The sequence below is a fragment of the Gambusia affinis genome, linkage group LG02 (assembly GCF_019740435.1).
Source record: "Gambusia affinis linkage group LG02, SWU_Gaff_1.0, whole genome shotgun sequence".
In the NCBI taxonomy this organism is placed as follows: Eukaryota; Metazoa; Chordata; class Actinopteri; order Cyprinodontiformes; family Poeciliidae; genus Gambusia; species Gambusia affinis.
In genome coordinates this window covers 16,871,473-16,892,506 of record NC_057869.1, presented here as the reverse complement: position 1 = coordinate 16,892,506, position 21,034 = coordinate 16,871,473, and the positions used below count along the sequence as shown (strand labels likewise).

Sequence of the window (21,034 nt, the reverse complement as noted above, 5' to 3'; positions counted from 1 at the left end):
GCAAGTTGCTCTTTACGTTTTTCAACTTTATAAAGTTCTTTCCAAACTTCTGTGGACAGCTCACTAGTGTCAGTCATCATAACACCACTGTCATCCTTCAACAGCTCATCTCCTGGGAGATTTCAGAGCGAGACATCAATTACATGTGAGACGAATGCTTGTCTTTGTTGGCATCAGGGATTATTGTGAGGAGGGAAGGACTAAGGTGCAAAAAACTGAAAGAATTCAATGTTGACTTACTCTGCACAACCAGCCAAAATTCTCATAAAAAACCCATAGGCAAGGTAAAAAGAAAATCACCAAATACAAAAAAATTGTATAGTAAACACAACCTTACCTTTGCCACTAAATTGTTCATTACTGATTTGATTGTAGATCCTAGTTCAAATATTGTTAGCTAAAATCAAAACAAGCAAACCCACACTAAAAAACATATCAATTCATGTGTTTCCATCTTGTTTTAACGCAATAATAAAATACAGAAAAACACTGACCATAAAAAATGTGTTGCAGGTTTCTTTCAAAGTAGCAGAACATGGGGAATTACAAGAATATTGTCATATGTGCATCAAAGAACAGGTCTTTAACATGTTTTGATTCTTATCGAACTCAAATGAAGAATCACATCAAAACATGTGCTGTTTGTTGATGTGTTTTGCAGACTGAAAAAAAGTATTTATGGTACATTTAAGGATTAGAAACTCAGCCTCATCAGAATTTCCTACCTTTGATGTACTATTAACCAAACACATTCAGGGAATAGCTGAACTATTTCAATCACTGACAGATTGATCAGTGCATTTCTACTCATGTGACAAAGCCAGACATGCACAATATATTGAATCTTAATCATCATAGCAAAATCAATATTACCAAGATCAAAAAACTAATGTGCTTTGAATTTCCACACTACATTCCAATAATATATTTGTCACCTTTGATTTGCACCATATGAGCAGTTTTAGAGGTTGAAAGGCAAAATTGTAAATTTCAATTATGGAATGGAGACAAAAGAAAATGTGGAATAGTTGGAATTGATATCATCACAAAATTCAGCAACAGTTTCATAACTTCCTGTTTTTCTCATATTGTAAAAACTAGCCCAAGATGTCCTTAGTTCCTGTTGCCAAACATTAATCATAGGTACATTTCTGATTCAGGTTCTGTTAAGGTCTATAAGCCTAAATTTTTATGTAGTTGATCTTTTTTAAAATGTTTTATGCAAGGAAATAACATGTAACTTTAACAATAGAGTAAATTAAGAACATTTTATTACCGTATATCTAATAAAAAATTATGGTTCTGAGAGAGATTCTTAATGCATTGTTAAACATTTACTGTATTTAAAACAAAACTGTTTTCTTAGCACAATGGCGCAGTTGGTAGAGCTGTTGCCTTGCAGCAAGAAGGTTCTGGGTTCGATTCCCGGCCCGGGGTCTTTCTGCATGGAGTTTGCATGTTCTCCCTGTGCATGCGTGGGTTCTCTCCGGGTTCTCCGGCTTCCTCCCACAGTCCAAAAACATGTTAGGGTTAATTGGTCTCTCTAAATTCTCCCTAGGTGTGAGTGTGTGTGTGAATGGTTGTGTGTCCTGTATGTCTCTGTGTTGCCCTGCGACAGACTGGTGACCTGTCCAAGGTGAACCCGGCCTCTCGTCCGAAACGTTAGCTGGAGATAGACACCAGCAACCCTGCCGACTCCACTAAAGGACAAGGGTGAACAGAAAATGAAAGGATGGATGTTTTCTTAGCTTAGACTTGCCTACATTTTACTTATAATTTTTTTAAAGCATTTTAGTCGTTTAAAATGTGTGGCAAACAACTATAATACATTTTTGTGTAGATTGTATTGGTTTCTTATCACTAAACCCACAAAACTCAAAAGCTTTGAGTCCAAGTGCACAGTGTAAACTTACACAGCCCACGAATGCACTGATATGTATGCTGTTTATCAGATGTTATTCTCAGTGGCTTTGAAAGTATGTGCAGGTTGAGTAACTGTGTATAAACAGGCTGTTATCGTACAGCAGCCTATAAAAAAAAAGTACTGAAGAATTCAGAGTATCTTCTTTATGACAGACTGGTGCACACTGCTTCCACATGCTGATAAAGCCAAAGCTGCAAAGTGTCTGTCACACCTGCATTTTCAACTAAAGCTTTAAAAAATAACTTTAAAGAAGGGGCTTTGCTGTCAGCTGTGAGGTGTTTGGTGGAATGAGATTTTATTTCTTTACCGTTATTGCTGTTGTCGTCCACTAGGATAATCTCTTTAAGAAGGTGGGAGGGTGTCCTGTTGATGGCAGAGTGGATGGATCGCAGGATGACTGACAAGGCTTCATTCACAAATATGAACACAATGCTCACTTGAGGAAGGTTCAGAGGATAACTGATGTTTCTGCACCTGAGGAAGACAGATAAAAGTCCTGGTAAGTGAAGCTACAGATACTCAACCAACCCCCCAAAAAAAAAACCCTCTTTGTTTTTAAATAAAATTATATTACCATGATTTATATCACAGCTAACTGGTTTGTTTGGTCAAAGAATTATATTTGTTATTTTCTATACAACACAACATTTGCTAGTAGGAAGCAGTATTTATTTATTTTTTTTCACGCACGTATACAATTTTATAGCAAATGTGTGACAGAGGAGCGTGGTATGAGCTGGGATGTATTCCACAGTAAAGTCCGTGCCAACAAGCAACTACGCGCACACAAATATGCGCAGCCGACAGAACTTACTTTTTGGCGTGGTTCGTTGTGGGTGCACACGCGGTGTTCCTGCCACAGTTGTCATATCCATCCTAGCTCGTAATTTTCAGTATCAAACATTTTACCGGTTCCAATATTTAAGCAAAGCAATTTCCGGATTATTGCGCACCAGGGTGTGAGTCACGTGATGACGTAATGATGTCATCAGGACGTTGCATCCATTGAGTATTGTTGGGTTGCAGACACGTGACCCAGATGAGGCGCAAAATTCAGATGGAGGTCCGGAAGTGGATTTCTCCGGTTCAAAACAAAGCAAACTGGATCACAACCAGTACACTAATGCCCTAAAACATGGGAGCTCTGTGGAAGCTGTGCTGCAGACTGTAGATCGAAGGGCAGACTGTGCATCTACCGTAACGTTTTGTGGAAACAAGCATGTAGACACCCTTGAATGGCTGCCACAGGAGAGTCAAGGATTTCTCAAACTGGCCTGAAAGAATCAAGGTAATATTCCAGGTTTGTTTGTGTTTGTGTATTTCAAAGCTAAAAAAAATACATTTTGCATAACACCTCACCCCTTTAAGCTTTTATCATATAACTAAACTAGAATTAAGTTAAATAAATGGATCTGTATGGGTAGAAACAAATATTTATACTGAGGTCTGGAGTGAAATCAGCTCTCTAATGTTCTCTTATAAAAATGTATGACAATATGTTCATATGTTTTATGTTTTCATCCATCCATAAGTACACTTTTCCATTTTTAATTGGAAATATATACATAATATTTGTGCAAGACCTTTCTTATAGCAGTAAACGACAGGAGTAGTAGTCTTATGTTTAAATCCTGTAATAATGTCTTGGCATAAGCTTTTCGTTTAAATGTAGAGAATGAATTGTGGTGTAATTGGGATATCTAATTCATTACCATCTAGTGTGTTAAATGTCACACTGCTGTTCATGAATCTCCTCCTCTGCTCCCTGCTGGATACACACAATGTTATGGCTGGGGCACTTAAAATGTGAAACAAAGATGCAAATTATGTATGATTAACGTCTTCACCTGCAACAGTTTTGTATGTGCAAAGAGACAGTATTACTGTGACCTGCTCCTGCAAGGGTTGTGGTGAAAACTGGGTCACAGTCACCATGTTGTGGTATCAACAGTTTTCATTTTGTATAAACATGATGCTTTAAGCCTAGGATTAAATCAAAAGTCAAATTTCAACTATAGGGACGTTCTTCAGGGATAAGGGAATTCTGCAGAGTCTATTTAATAAAAACCTTAATTTCTACCAAAGGAGCTGGGGTCTAAACAAGACACCAGGGAGTTTAATCCTTTTATAGCTAGAAGCTCCATTAATGTTTTTTTTTTTTTTTTCTTACTATGGCTGTACTTAAACCTCCTGTTACATTTTGGGTCAATTTGTAACCATAATGAGCATTAAAATGAGTTATTTTACATAGTTTCAATCACACAAACACACACCTTTTCTCTTTACCTCACTAGTAAATTGTGAGGTGTTGTGAAGGCTTCTGTTCCCATGTTACGTGGAATATCAGCAGAGGAAAGGGTAAGCACATAACTATTCTCTGCATGCTAGTCCTACAACATTACACACTGCATGGTATAATAGTTTTCATATTTTCAAGAAAGGACCAGCAGAAATAAAAAGGTAACAGCCTTAGAGGTGCTGAGACTTATCTTCACTCTCATGACAGTGAGATGCAGAAGGATGTGTCTGAAGTGTGAGCAGCCATCAGCATTGAGGTCAACTCTAAGTCTGATGATTCCGATTATGAAACAAATGACGAAAATATTCGTCATGTTCCTCCCAGCAAAATATCTGTCAAATGGTGAAATTCAGTGGTCTTGACCGCCAAGAAAACTGCAGAAAATATAACAGACAGTAACACTAGTATGGCAGTAACTTGTGTTAAAGACATCAACGTTTGAGCTACTCTTGCCTAATTCAATGCAAAAAATCTTTCTTGAAATGACTAAACTAGAAAGAAGGGGAGAAGTAGAAGGAGTTGGCTAAAATTCATTTTCATACATATTTGGGTGGCGGTCTTCATTCTAGCAATATACTGTATGCCTTTTAAACAGGTAAATATGGCATAAAAATCTGTGCAGCATGTGTTGCAAAGACCAGTTATGCATAGAAGATCTACCTCCCAAAGCCAACTTTAGGAGCTGCAGAGAAGTATTAACGCACATATGTCAGAGTCAAGGCCCGCGGGCCACATCCGGCCCGCGAGAAGATTTTCTACGGCCCCTGGGATGATCTTGATTTATTATTAGAACCGGCCCGCAGACCGCAGCAAGCCGGCACCCCGTCTGAAAAAACGGGGTGCCCCCCCCCCGTCCGCAGGAAATTTACGTAGGCTTGGGCCGGTCCGCTGCACTAGACTATATGCGTCATTTAAAAAAATTTCAATGAACATTCGATCAGTCCGGCCCTCGGCTTGTAGCTAAATTTTTTATTTGGCCCTCCGTCCATTTGACTTTGACACCCCTGTATTAACGTATAAGAGTTGTAATTGATATAGCAAATGGTCTCATTGGGGGTCCAACATAACCTGTGACAATTTCTTCACATTGCCCTAAAAATGGAAAAAAAATTTTTTACTTTGTGAGCACTTTGCACTAAAGTAATGAAATCAGTACTTAAGGGTCCAGAAACCAAGTATGGACCTTTAGTACTATGGTACCAAAGGGGGGAGTAGTTAGCTTGGACAAGGTCACTGCGTCATACAGCATCATGTGAATCACTGAACAATTGCAGCAAAAAAAATAAAAATATAATTTTCATGTAAAATCACTGACTTTTATGTGTAAGCTTTCCTAGTGGACATTAAAAAATAAAATAGTTTCATTTCTTATCTATCCTTTATATTTTAGAACATCATTGCACTAAATATGGATTGAAATAAAGTAAAATACATAGTTTTACCCATCGGGTCTGAGGTCAGGAATTGGCCTGCTTAAGGACAGACGATCACTGAGGTAGGCATTATATCCGTAGTACTGGAACGTCTTCAGAGCCACCCTCCGGTTGTCCGGACTGAGCTCCTGGCCCCAGTGAGCGAACAGGGATGAGTCAGAGAATGAGGTGTCCGGTAGCCCGTCTTCTCCCTTCCCTGGTGTTTCTGGGAGGCAAAAACAGATAAATGGTATGAATATCTGTCTGGGTCACAAGGCAAGGTTGATTTAGCACAAAATGACCTTTAAGCTAGTTGAATAAATAACAGTGCTTATATAAACAGTGCTTAATGAATGCTTTATTGCTTGAGCAGCAATCTATGCTATCAGCTAAAAGGTGGTATGTTATTTAAATATGTAGACTACTTGTCCTTCAGTAGAAATGTAATCTTTTACGAAGGCCCATGAGGATGGTGAGAATGTTTTATCTTCTTGAGCAAAGGATCTGTTCACTGTCCGCTGTGATTAACTGTGCTGAAGATGGCTTTAGGAAACCAATTTCTAAAAATATCCACACTAAAACACTTTAGTAAAGAACTAGGGTAGTATTAATTAATTTCTGCTCCTCACAGGATTGTAGGAAGTCTTTTGTTAAAATAAAACCTAAAAATTGACTGAATCAAAACTAACATCCATGAGAAGGAGGGAAACAGTTTCCTCAGCCAAACACTCCATTCTTGTTTATGATCCAAAACTTTGTGGATATCCAGACATTTTAAAACATTGATGGCATCCCTTAAATGATTGGCATAGCTTCTAAGTCAAAAAATGCCTGCTCTTAGATGGCAGCTTTAAAAAAATCAACACATACATGAATAAAATCTGAGCAAAAATAAGCTGGAAATGAACATAAAAGTGTGTTTGCATAATTTCAATGTTTTGTTTATAAAACCTACAAGTAGGCTGAATTTGTTGCAGTTTTGCCATTTATCATGTTAATGTGGTTGATTCAATGAGTTTGTGTTCCTGCAGAAAGTAATAATGAGTAAGGTCTGCAGAATAAATAAGGTATTTACATCTAATTCTGTAAGAGTCTTAGGTCTTTAATAGGCTGCATCAAAACAGATGCCACAAAACATGCAGCAATTATTTTTTAATTATTGATATCATTACTACTGCCAAGAGGTCATCCCTAAGAGGAATTACATTAATTTCTGGAAAGAGTTTATTTCCTGATGATCTACTTCTGAGTCATGGATAACACTTCCAGAGTTTTAATTCAAATGTCCAAATCATACATAAATTAAATCTAATTAAAAGTAACTCCCGAATCATGCATAAACATTTAATTAAAAACATGTGCAGGCACTATAACAACAAAATTAAGGCACATTTCATTGGAGATTTTTAGCATTTCATGTTGTTACTGACAGATTCAGGTTATCAACTGTTGCTTGCATTTTACAGCTTTCTTTTCTTTTTCGGTGAAATGTAACAGCGGAAGAATAAGGATGGTTTCTGTTTATTTTGGCAACATGATAAGGATGAATTAAGAGCTTACGATAGTAAATGAGGCTCGAGAGCCATTTTAAAGAGCTGCAGGATAAAAGAAAGAATAATGACACAGGACAAAAACAGGGGGAAAAAAATAGGCTTTAGGTTTTTTGTGACTGCCTGTAAAACACAAGGTTACCTCAGTGTGTGTGCGTGTGTCTGCATGTGTTTGTATGCAGTGTGTTAAGCAGATTGTACTTTAAGCAGATTGGGAGTAGTTAATATTTATGAGCAGACTGTTTTTATGCAGGACTTAAATTTTGTGTCAGCAAAGTAAAAAAATAGACCACAGAGAGAAGGCAGGTGTGAAAGAATTACATTAAATAGCAAAACACGAAGAATTTTTTCCAAAATGGCAGTACATAACATTAAAACGCTATACAAGTAACTTCGTTTAAACCATAAGTCCATTGAAAATAAAAACACACATGTTTGTCTTACTCTGTTGCTTAATGCTGACTTTGTTCAAATGTAATCCAATCCAATTATGCGTTACACCATGTTGCAGATCTCTAATGTTGTCCATGCTGACACCTACCTACAATCAGAGCATATGCACTAAACATGAATGATGCCAGGCCTGATTAATATCGTTTTTAATCTCATGAGTGGATGGGTAGGTCATTTATCATTGAAAAAGCCTCTGGAGAAGAATGTAAGCCAGCAGAGGAAACATTGAGGTTCAGCATTTGTGTGAATGTTTTATTTTTGACATATACCACCTACTTAGACAACAACACCTTTGTGACCGGAGTGACTTGTGGAAAGTACCACACTTCAGATCAATATTTGAGAATTTATCTATGAACTTTGCAAACAGTTCAAAGCATTAACTTGGCTTCCAAATAAATCATAATCTGATGAAACCAGGGGACTTCAAAGCCTTGAAGGTTCTGCTGCAAACACATTGGTGCTCAGTAGCAAAGGACACCTTCAGAAGTTCCTGCCTTTATAGACTGTAGCTAATTTGTTGGGCTAAAACAGAACTTCACAGCATTAGGGAGTTTGAAAGTTATCGTTACCCACTGATCTCTCTGTTTGATTGATGAATCACAGTTGGGGTATACATACCCTGGGTCCACCATGTCAAAGTAAAGGTTAATGATATGTAAATTATGCAACCCTCAGGGAACTAAAAGTTCTTTTGCAGATTCATGGAAAGACTTTAGGTAAAGTGTTTAATTTCATGGTATGAAATGTGTGATATTATATTAATTCAACAGTAGAAACTGCAGGGTCACAAAATGCTACTAGCAACAAGTGTTAAATTGAACATGTTTGTTATTTGTTTACCATGCATTAATTCAGTATTGGTGCAGTATTTTTGTTTAAGATGAACAGTGTAAAGTTTAAAGTTAGAAATGCAAAGAAAGAAAAAGTTAAATGTTTCTATGTCATTATTTTAATTTTCCCCATGAAAACAATTGCCAAACCATGTAGGGAAAGTCCAGTTTCCCATCTTCATGTTCAGTGTTTTACACAACGTGTAACAGTCACTGCTATGATACTGTGTATCACCACAAGGTGGCACCACTTGTCTATTATGATCAGTAATTTACCCTTTTTACTTTTCTTCGTGTATTCCTCCTTAATGGACTCCTCCATGTGCACACAGGCTGGTGTACAGTAACATGTAGTAAATCTGGCACTATGCTTTTTATATTTGAAATACATAAGTAGTTGTGGAAAGTTACAAGTCGTTGCTCATTTGCTATCCACCTGCACACCTTCGCAGCTGGCTTCATGTCTGCCTCATGTTACACGTGACTATCCTAAAGTCCTGATAAATTATGAAGTAAATTAAACAAAAAAACAGGAATAACTTCCCTGCAATACTGAATACTTCAAATATTCCGCATGCTGAGGTGAGGGAATTTTCCTCAGTGCAAACAGAGATCCTACACATTATAGCATAGCACAACATCGCATATAAGGTTAATATTTGAGTGTTACAGTGACATCACACCTGCAGACAAAGTGCAACTTCTAAAAATGGTATACATGTAGTAGTGCTCATCTGACAAAATTATTTGGCATGTCCAAAATCATTGGTGGTAGCCTTGCTTAGCTGGCCCGTTTCAGGATCAGATCCGTAGAAAGGTGATGTTGGGGCATCACCAATTTTTATGCCATATGTATTGTCATATGGCATAAAAATTCAGGGTAGTTATCCAATAGTGTAATTGACTATTAGTATTTATTTATTTATCTAATTTTGATTATAATAATTTACCCTAAATCATTTGATCACAATGCAAAGGTTTGCATAATACCTAGCAAGGGACAACGTTGAAGCTGTGAGTAAATTCCTTGTATAATCTCTATGCCATGTTTGGATGTGCATCTCAACAAGGTACAGAAGTATTTGCAGAAAAATGTTCTCACTGACAAAACATGCGTAGTAAAAAAAGAACAAAAAACACAGTGACGCCTCAACAATCAAAAATAAAGAAGAAAGTCAACATCCAAGTTGAGTGAACACAGTGAACATATTAGCCTGAGGCAGGATAACTTCTCACATCCAACATGCTTGTTGAAATCTCACAACTGCGAAACAGATGGGAAGACTCCTAGCCCTTGATAAGACAACCCTGTGATTAGATAGGATGAAAGTTCTGCAGGTCTTTCAATCTGGACAAGTGTGCCTGAAGCCCCATTCATCAGAATTTTCATGGTGTGATTAATTAGGCCTACTGAGACGTTCCTTCAACAGTGAATCCCTTAAGCATCAGTGTGGGCACATTGGTGTTGTTTGAACATGGTAAGTTGACCAACGTAGTATTTTCAGATTATGTTCAGGAAGATGGTGTTAGAAATAACAGCACATTCTTACAGTAGAAGAGCAATTAAACTACATCAGGGGTGTCAAACTCCAGTCATGAAGGGCCGCAGTCCTGCAACCTTTAGATGTGCCTCTGCTGCACCACACCTGAATAGAATAATTGGGTCATTAAGGCTCTGGAGAACTGATCTACACAAGGAGGAGGTAATTAAGCCATTTCATTTCAGTGTTTTGTACCCGTGGCACATCTAAAAACTGCAGGACCCTTGAGGACTGGAGTTTGACACCTGTGAACTACATCAACAGCAAAGCACACGCTACATTACATGACATGTTTCTATATTAGTACTTAAGCCTTTTGTTTAAAGGATAGTTTTTTTTCTAGAAATTCCATTCAGAGAATTAACACTGATACTATTAGAAATGAATTACAGCTATTTACCAAACAGATGGATTCACATGCACAGTCTGAGCTCATAGACAACAGCTCTCCTGGCAGTTGAAGTAAGACATTCGTCAGCATTTGTTGTCTTTACAACAGAGACACTGAGCCGTAGCTGTCTGCTTTCAATGTTCCAGAGAGGAAAAATAGGTGTAAACATACAAGAGAAAGACTTTGATGGCCGTCACCCTAACTGTAAGGAAACAACAGAAAACAGGGAAAGCGTCTAACAGAGCACAAGAAAATTAGCCGACATAAACACATTATGCTGTGAATATGATCCCATGAAAAATCCCACACAATGCATTAAGATTTTATTACATCATCTTGTCTCTTTCTCTTCCTGTGCAGCGAGAAGGTTTTAAGTTTCAAAAGATGATGTTGGTTTTTTGTAATGTGAACAGAAAACTTGTGCTGCACATAGACTCCTACAGGCCAGGAGGGAGTATACGAATGTATTGTGATAACATATTTTCAAGCCACATTATGTCTTATTTTAGAGGCAATTATAAGTATTTCACATACAACAAACTATAGGAAGAACAAAGTTGTTTTGAAAAACATAAATAATTAAAGTGGGGAATATTTGAGGGCATTCAATAAACACAAGCATATCCTCAATAATATATGCTACTTGTATAAAAGATCAGCCTTCCTGGTAAGGAGTGTCCCAATGTGGCCTTACTGGCTCACTAAGGGATCATTTAAATTTAAACACACTAAAGGTTGCCAGGTGAAAATTATATGCTTAAATTAAAGCTTTAAGACATGTAAGAACCTGAGATTTCCCACACTAGGGCTGGTAAAACTTGGTAAAAGAGATGCAGATGCTATTTTGTTTTTCTTTTTACTTATTTCACTACAGTAATAAATATGAGGCGGACTTAGAGTTTCAGAGCATTTATTCAGACTGCTTGCTGTTTAAGACAAATTGTGGTCACTGGCTTTATAGTTATAGGCATGCAATTCAGTTCTTCTGCAGATTTATTGTCCTTTGAAGAACTTTTGGATGGTGCATAGTCTGAAAGACTCATTCAGTTGTTCTGTCATCACTGTACATTTTACAAGTCTTATCTCGGTTAAACTTTGCAGTTACTGTTTATTAATATTCTGAAAACAAATTATAAATAAAACATGTAAAAGCAAATATAGTCTTATTGCCAATTTGCTTAACTATCTTAGCATGCCTCAGTTTGACTTGGACCAGAAAAGATTTACGGTAAGTAAAATATGGTTGCTTGATCTCATGCAACTCTTTGAAAATGCTCTTGAAGATGAAGATTTTAACCCACAGCTTTTTGGTTGCAAGATAACTATTCTCTCTAACGAACCATAACCCCCCTATTGTTCCTACTCTTACATGGAAACATTTCCTATTAAGTTCTATATTACTCATGGGGGTGTATCAATATTGTAAAGTAAAAACAAATGAGTTTGTCACAAGGTGACTTTCCCATTTTCGTTGCTCATGGACAAGCATTTCAGGATGAATTTCTCTTTGTTATGATTTTGCCGTGTTTAAGCAACCTCCAATTAGAGTTTATCGTCTAACTGGGTTGCTTAACTTCCAGAATAATGAGCACTGGGTAAGAAGCCAAAACATCAAACAAGGACATTAATTGTGACACTGAGAATGAGGAGATAACCTTTAGGAAGTCTGCTAACTGCATGTCTCGTCATTCATTTGAAGGATGCAGAATTTGTTGATAATTTAAAAACGCTATCAACTGGAAACTAACTGCATACAACGTTGAGAAGAAAATAAATGTATCTGACGCACTGCTACAGGAGTCTTAGTTTTAGCTATATAATTTTGAGAATAAATGTTTTATATGCTGTAACATTACAACCATAAACCTTATTGTTTTTATTCAGATCTTAACTGATAGATGAACACACACACTGGGGAAAACAATATACAGTTTTAAAGATTTGGGTGTGCTGTTCATTTCTATCCAGTCCTCTGTGTTCATATATTGCTGAACATTTTGCTGCAATTACAGCTGCATGTTTGGACATCTGGAGAAATTTTTGCCCATATTTCTATACAAAGTAGTTCCAGCTCAGTGGTCAAAGAGCATCTCAGAATATTTGTTTTTAAGACTTGCCATATATTCTCGTTTGTTGTCGCGGTTGCCTAGAAACGGACACTACATAGCTGCAGTGAGCTGCTATCAACCCTCGTCCTTATAAAACGTCCACCGATTCTCCACCAAGCAAAACCTCTGGCAGAAATACAGACAGAAGGGGGAAGACACACATTCTGGGCTGAACAATTTTGCTGAAGTTAAATAGGGGCGATTTAAAAAGAAAATGTGTCGGCGACATTCAGTGACGCACAGAGGACTGTGTGATATCAGGAGAGGAACACTGCGGACCGTCGGTACCTAAAGAACCAGACATCTGAGTCTCTTCATCCCTCGATCATCTCCTGAGACCGAAAACTGTAAATGGCAATTTAAAGAACAAGTCATATTAATAGATTAATTGTAAATAAATACATATTGTGAAGAGAAACCATTTATTTTTTCTACATTAGTTTGTTAGGGCTTTCTGTGTAGGAAAATGTTGATATCTTTTATATATACAGTGTTATGTGGTCAATATTATTTCACTATTTTATTAACATGGGTTGCCAGTTTGGAGAACCTGACTTCCTATCAAGGTATAAGAATTAAGGAAAACATGCTAACAAAATGCCTCAGAGCTGCAGCCCATAGAGACTGGCAGAGACTTCTAGAGGCTGGCAGAAGTGGCTCTTTGGCGTGGTTGGGCAGTGATAGCATAGTTACTTTGAAAAAGTAACTTTAATCAGACTACTGATTACTCCTTGAAAAAGTAACTTAGTTAGATTACTGACTACTTGATTTGGAAAGTAACTAAGTTACATTAAAAGTAACTTTTTAGTTACTTTCAGCAGGTGCTAACAACAGCGCTCTGCCTCCTGTGAAAATCTCATTGAGCTTTGCCAATTCTTAATTGTCAGATAATGGTAACATCAACAATGTGTCTCCACTGAAGGTTGAAATGAAGAGGCGATTGTAGAAAAAAACAGTACAAAAATAAAATAAAAAACGTGAGTAATTTGTGTGGTCCACTGTTGTCTGGAAAACTCTAAGAAGGATTTTAAATCTGAGTGACACTGCTTAAAATATTTAGACACTCTCAAAAAAATGTTTGTGCTTATGTAAAATTATGTTTCTTTTCCGTACGTTTTACTGATGCTGATTATTCTTGCTGAAGTTTTTGGAATATATGCAAAAAAAAACCCCAAACAAACAAAAAAAAACATTTCTTATTCCAGCAGCTGAGATGCAAAGTCTCAGTCACACGTATCAGATTGCCTGTTTTGGCATGTAAGCGATCACTATTCAGGTATGCTTGGGTAAATCACACTACATAATATTCTGACAGACATATTTTATGTGGCTACTTTATGTTGTTTGCTCAGTGAGAGAGTTGAAAAGATCTGGCATAGAAAATGATTTTTTTTTTTTAATCTCTGCCGGCTGTCTTATCTTCATTCTTGTTCTGTTTCCAACAGAAACCCAAATCGTTTCCATATCTAAGAACTATGATAAAAAGGTTTAGAAAGCAGCACACTTGTTTTCTTGCAACAGCTTGACTTCATTCACACCTCTTTCCAACGCTTTGGTCTAAATCTGTATTAGCTGAGAATGTCTCGATATTTTCAGTGTAACTTGACACGTGAGCAGATGAAGAGACACGTTCAGCCATTTCAGTTCATACTTGCGTTAAAGACTGCTCTGCTCTTACAACAAATTGGAGGTCAGTTGTGCCTTCATCTTCTTATAAATTACCTTCTCTGTTCCTGCTGCTGCTGCTGCCAGCTGGAGGCTTTACAAATCAAAGCTGATAGTCATTTAGTAGAGGCTAAATGACACAATAACATCACTTCACTTTTATTACCTTTGGACCCCCTCTCTCTCTAAGGTTTAAAATGAGTTTAAAGGTTTAATTGATTTTGGCGATGCTTGGTTTAAAACCATTTCACAAGGCCCAACATGGGTCTTAAATCATAAAAAATTAACATTATGCTTCCAGTGGTTTAGGTTAATGATGGTCTTAGCTTTTACTGAAATACTTTTAATGCACTAAAATATAAAAGAATGCTTTGATTCAATATTTCTATAACAAAATGTGGTCTTTTTAAGATAATATTCATCAAATTAAGAAAATATTTTCAAAAGTCAGATAAAATAGAAATAAAAATAGCATTCAATGTGATGATTTTTAACAAATATAAAGCAAATCACGTCTCCCTGAAACAGATCAGATTAAATATGCCTAAATAAAAATGGTGGGTTTGCATTTTTATTTAAAATACAAAACAGGGCTAGCAGTCACATTGATTATACAACATGAACGTGATGAATCCTGCCAGATGTTTATATTACTTTAAGGCCAATTAAAGAGGCAGGTCCAATAATTTTAGCTTTGCATTTCAGCTTTAATGCAATACGTTACACTTTGTGTTGAATTGTAACCAAACAAGCATAAATTAAGCTACAACTACTTCACAGTTTTCCTAAAGACATACAAATTACATGTATTATCCACAAACATTTTATAGGTGTATGTGAAAATAAATGATAGTCAAAATTTGCCTTGTTTTTAAGTTTCGTTGTCAAGTTTGTTAGACTTGACAACAATAATTTTAAACATGGTTTAAGTAATTTTTTTTCTTAATATTCTCTCAAACAGACAAGAAAACAAATCATTAACAGTTAAATATTTTGAATTGTGATTGAGTTTTAAATTGTAATTTATGTGTTGTTTTTTTAGCAATCTGGTTGCTCGTGCACATTTGTTTCTTTTAGCATTTGGCTCGTTTTCTGTAGAAAATCTGTTTAATGCTTTTTTTTTTTTTGTCATTTGGTACATACTGTATATCTGTGAAATATTTTTAATTTATTTGGTGCCAAGTCATTTTTGGCTTTGTTTACCTGGTTTGCTTGTCCTTTCTGTGTTTTACTCTCAGCCACATCAGTCTGTGCTCTTCCAAAGCTGCTCCAGGTTCAGTTAATCAATCTCCCTTGATCCCAATCAACCTCCCAGGATTTATGTTCACTGTTTACTTTCACCTCTTGCTGGACTTCCCTGTGTGCTTCCATTTGGGTTTTCTCTGCTAATTTGATTTTGTCAGCTTGATTCTCATTAAATCATTTATAAAATGATACTGCGTGCCTCCTTCCAGCTTGCTTTTGAACCACAAAACATCTCAGAATTGGTATGCTCTGACATTTTCAGCTACTCTGAAAATCCTAATAATTAGCTTTGGACATTAGGAACAGTGTAGTAAGGCTCTCAGCATGTCAACGTACATTTTTGTTACAAATCTGTCTTTGAAAAGGATCAGCTGGGTCTTGGCTGTTTAGTCAATAGTGTCGGGTTTTTAAAGGGCAAAGCTGTCAACACAGCCCAGGGAAAAATCTACATAAAAAAATGTAAATATAATGCATCTTAGAAGTTATTATAATGAAGCAATCAATCGTTTCATCTTAACATCTTAATCTGTTTCAACAAGTAACAGCCGTAGTGCTTTTGCTTTGAAATAGAAGTAGATTTAAAATAAAAATATTTTATTTTAGGAACAGTGAGTATACAGATAGATGAGGGAGCTTTAAAAAAAGTCACTTTATGCAGGAAAGAAGTTCATGTCTTTAGCATGTGCAGTGGCTCTCACACATTACGACCAGCTTTGCAGACTGTTTCACCCATGTTGCTACAGCTGTACTAACTAGAGATCCTATTTTTTTCTCCCTCCAATACAGACACCAAGTATGGTTTCCACTTACTGGGAGGAAAGCTGTGTTCACCACTGTTTGGGCCTCTGTGACTCTCATTAGGAGGCATCAGTAGCCAGCACATCACACTGACATTTTCCCCATGAACGAGGAGAAGGGTGTGTGGCTTTCTTCCCCCTTGTTTATTCCCAAGAGACGATATGCAGCGGCAGAATTTAGGGGGACGGTCTTGTTTATTTGGTGCAGCTTTTGTCATCTCCTACCCTCTTTTGTTCCTTTCTCCTCATTAAAGCACTGAAACCATTCATGCCCTTCAGGATAGAAAGGCTTTCTTTGTGCTTTTTCATTCTGTAGGAGAAGGGTTCCCCTCCAGAAATTTAATGTCATTAGTTCCTAAAAGTCTGAGCAACTGGCTCCAGTGCATTCTCTTAATTTGAAGAGCAGCTATTATCATGAAACAATGATAGAGAACCCTGGATATTTCTTCAAAGCTCATTGTTATGATAGTTTCACAAACAACAAGGTAAGAGTGATGTATTTTCAATACATTCAGTCATCTGAGATGATAACCTGTCAAACCTTGCAGCCCGTGTAACAAAAAAACAAACTGATTATATGGTTTATCATCGGTACCTTCCAACTATCATCTGAGCTCTGCCTTTAGCTTTGCCTTTAACAGTATTTGACTTTTAAGGAGGTCCTTCCTTGGAGAAGCAATATATAAATAAAAAAATATTTCAGAGCATTTTTATGGCCGAAAAATATACCTATGTGGCTGTGGGCATGAAAAACACAGAGTGAAGAATTTCCTTAATCTCTTACATGAGACATCCATCAGTCTGATTCAATCCCAATAATTCACCTGTGATGAAGTTTAAAGTATAACCCAAGACCCACTTTTCCTATACTTTTCCCCCACAAACTGACTTACTGCTTCTCAGTGTGGATTTTCAAGATGCATAATAACACAAGGGGACAAGAACAGAGCTGAGAATGAAAAAAATGAGAAAGTGTTGAAAGGACAAGGATTATTCAGAATGTCAGGTAGATAAGAGTATCACCATATGGGTTTTTATATCTGAAAGAGCATCCTGAAAACAATGGGAATATTGAAAATGTCAGCATCCACTGGAACGATAGACTCAGAAATAAAAATATCAATGGAAACATGTAGTGCAGCTGCAGAAAGAAATGTTTTCTGGGGGTACTGTATGCTTTACTGCTATTTGTTTTTCATGAGCTACATAGGTGGATATCTGTCATGGGTGGAAGTCGTATTTTCTGATTTCTGTGGTCCCTTTCAGTCAGATATTGCTCACTGCCACAAAGAAAAGTGGTCCAAGAATAGCTTAGTAGCAAAACACTAAGTTTAAGATTTGTTTTGGACTCAATTTTTGTAATATTTCCATCTGATTGAGCATCTTTGTGATCTGCTTGATGAATGAGTGTGATCCTTGGAGGTCCTATACTTCAACCTATAGGACTGCAAGGTCCTACTGCTAACATCTTGGTGCCATCTACCAAGGCATACCTTCTGATGATTAGTGGGGCTCAGGCTTTCATGGATCAAGAATGAGATTGCGGCAACAAGTGAACGAACACGCAAAAAATGTTATAGCTTAAATTGAGCCAAAAATCTCATAGTGAATATATAGATGAGCTGAAAATTCGAGTCAGTAGAAGTGTTTTCTATTCGGATTCTTACAAGCCATTTTTTTTTTTGCTGTGAACAGATGCACCCATGACTAGTCTGCTCCCAGACAATCAGGGATAAATTTTGAGATCTGACACAATTTTAAACCAGGATGATGATTTTCCTAAATTTTTATGTGGAATGTAATTCTTCTTTAAAACTGGTTTGCTTAGGAAATTAAATAAAACAACTTCCTCTAGGACTTTATGTTCTCATAAGGGAGAACACAATGGACCAGTCACACCAAATATAAATATATTTTATCACATTATGACTCCTTACCTGAAGCTACATTTACGCTTTGGCAGTCAACAATTGCAACTCATTTTCTAATTGGTTGGAGTTCACTTGTGTTGGTGGGACAGATGGTTAATTTAATGACCAGCTAAGTATTTCTTTGAAAGTGGCTGCATTTTTCCAAGCAGCTTTGGCAGAGGGCTTTATAGATTGATTGTTGTGTATAATTACCCATCTGGCACATTCGTTTACGATCCATTCAAACTACACACTGTGGACTTCACAGCAAATGTCCCAGAATTTGGTGAAATATTTTAGCCTGAGTGACTCTTAATCAACTTCCCTGGAAAGGTGGCCACGGGCTAAATGGTGCTGCTGTGGTACAACACACAGAAGTGAAAGCAGATACTTTCAGCCAAACTATAACTGTAAAATTAGTTTCTTAATGAAACCTAGATATACAAAGGCCTGCATCCGTTTTGATAATCGACAAGCAAGAACAAAAGCTTTTTTTAAAAACATTTTCTTAACCACTACAGCCGTAGAAATGTTCTGTGTAAATTGTGTTCATGAAGTATGAAAATTATATGGTATTCTGTTTCATATTTTCTTTCTTTTGATAATAGCTGATGGATGGTGAGAACCATTGATCAATTATTCAACAGGAGAACTCCTTGGATTTTCATTGAGAGTATTGAGTAGCAAGAAAATATATATGTAAGGTCTGAGTTAGTTGGGGCTAAAGTGAAAGTTGCAAACTCCCTCTCCAGAGTTGTGTTAAAAAAAACTCACAAGCACTACAAAGACAAAAATCAGTACTCATGTTTAATATTGAAGATTTTGTCCAATGTACGATTCTATAGTTAAAAAACGCCTCTCAAAGCTGCAGCATAGCTTTGAGAGGCGTATTGCAAATAAAGTCATAATAACAGTGATAATATCAACTAGAAATTAAATCATTAGAGTTTTGGTCAATAAATTTTTGTTTTTGTGTGTTTTTCTGTACATTATTCACACTGCTAGGAACAGCCATGAAGTCTGGCGTCTAATGGCACCATTAGCCTTCTGACACACCCACACACTAAAACGGCAGGAAATTTGATTTATGAACAAATATGGTAAAAGGCCTTATTAGAAGAACTCTAAAGTGCACACAAAAAACAATAATGGGAAAAAAAGGAATGGAAAAGCCCTATTAGTTTTTACCAACTTCAAGATTCTTTCATTTAAGTATTCTATTGCATCTTTGCTGTGTACAAAATAAGTTATCCCACAGAGTGTCATTAAAAAGACAAAATATTGGTCTTCACTCTGAACCAGTTTCCAAATATTCCAAACAAAATACCAGTGATACAAACTGAGAACCCTCAGTGTTTTGGTGCACACTGCCAATAAGCCAAAGAGAATATTTTCTTTTCTGCATTGAAAAAAATGATACTTATTAAGTAAGCATGGCATAAAAAATACAAAATGAAAAACAGATTAAACTTTTTGCATCTGAATGTTACATTATTTTGTTTTGGTAAACTTGTGTAAATAAACAGGAGAAGTAGCTTTCAAAGGACATCTGACTCGTACACTGTTTATTCACTGCTGAAATTAGAGAAGTCAGTTTGACCCCTGGGGAGCCGTCAAGGGATGAGTGTAAGATGGATAGATGGATGGATGGATGGATGGATGGATGTTTGGATGGATAAGTAGAGAGGTCAGGTCTGTATATGGTAAATCAGATTACTTAAATAACCTTGATGTTGGTTTATTTCCAGGTTGTTCTACAGATGAGATGTGTGAATTTTATCCAAATCAAACATCTGCTCAGACTGAAAGAGTTTTCAAACATGAATATATTGATTCATTCATTTAATTGTTTAGCCTTCAGATTAGCCATAAATTCTTCTTTTCCCAACATACTGTGTAAATTTACAGATAAGTAGGTTGAATAAAACTGTTTTACCTCCTGCTAAGACCCCAAATGCCGAGTTTACAGTTCCGGGTTCCTAATTATTTTTTTATTGATTTGTTAAATTTTTGTTCTTTCTGATTCTAATTATTTATTTTCTGCAAACCAAAAATGCTGTTGAGGCAAGTCAAGCAAAAGCAGAAATCCACAACAAAAATGTAGACAATGAGAAATTTTCCAAGGACTTTCTGCAGATAATAGAAGTAATACTGACAGCAAATAAAAACAGGATTTTTTTCTTCAATCAGAAAAATCCAGAAGAATATTTGATATGTTTTTCTTTTTTTAGAGAATACATTTCAAATTTCTACTGACATGAAGACCACAGCATCAGCAACAACCCAAGTAATCTAGACATACAAGTCAAGTTATGGGTTCAAAGTATGGAATGAGACAGTTGTTAAGTCTTGAACACACTTGTATTAAACACTTCACTAGCCTTACCTGCTGGCGATGCACAGAGAGCAGAGTGGTGCTGGTACATGGTTGCCAGCATGTGAAAGTGTCCATAAGTGGGTGAATGTCTAAACCCTGAGCTTCACTGGCATTATAAATATTTGCGACCTGGAAAAAAACCCCAACTAATTTTAAATTACGAAACTTGTGTAGGTAACTAAAATTATGGCTGCAGTAAATATTTCAATTGATGATGGAATATCAAATATTTATTTTATAGTTGGAAAACTCTAGGGGCGAAAATAGTAAATTTTGTAATCATAAAATAAAAACACAACTGCAAGGAAATTCAATTACATTCACATGCTTAAAAATTCCCCATTTTGCAGTTGAGCCATGGACAACAAAACAGTTCTGGTTGAGGTTAAGACACATGTATAACTTCTTATAAGTTTTACACACAAGCTAAACCAACAAAGACATCTTTGAACTACCCCTTCAAACATTATGTGGCAAGATTTGAAGATTAAAGGCGAGTGAACGTACAGATGAGGCAGTGGGATGCCGC

At 36.5% G+C, this 21,034-nt stretch overlaps 1 protein-coding gene across 1 annotated transcript in view; it reads right to left on the bottom strand.

Moving 5' to 3' along the window:
• The window catches only part of galnt18b (UDP-N-acetyl-alpha-D-galactosamine:polypeptide N-acetylgalactosaminyltransferase 18b), an 86,632-nt gene that overhangs the window by 44,144 nt on the left and 21,454 nt on the right, over positions 1-21,034 (bottom strand). Inside the window, exons 2-3 of the mRNA XM_044096508.1 lie at positions 5,666-5,861; positions 2,232-2,398 (exon numbers count right to left, since the gene is read on the bottom strand). Coding sequence (XP_043952443.1) covers positions 2,232-2,398; positions 5,666-5,861 — 363 coding nt within the window. The remainder of the gene's footprint in view (positions 1-2,231; positions 2,399-5,665; positions 5,862-21,034) is intronic.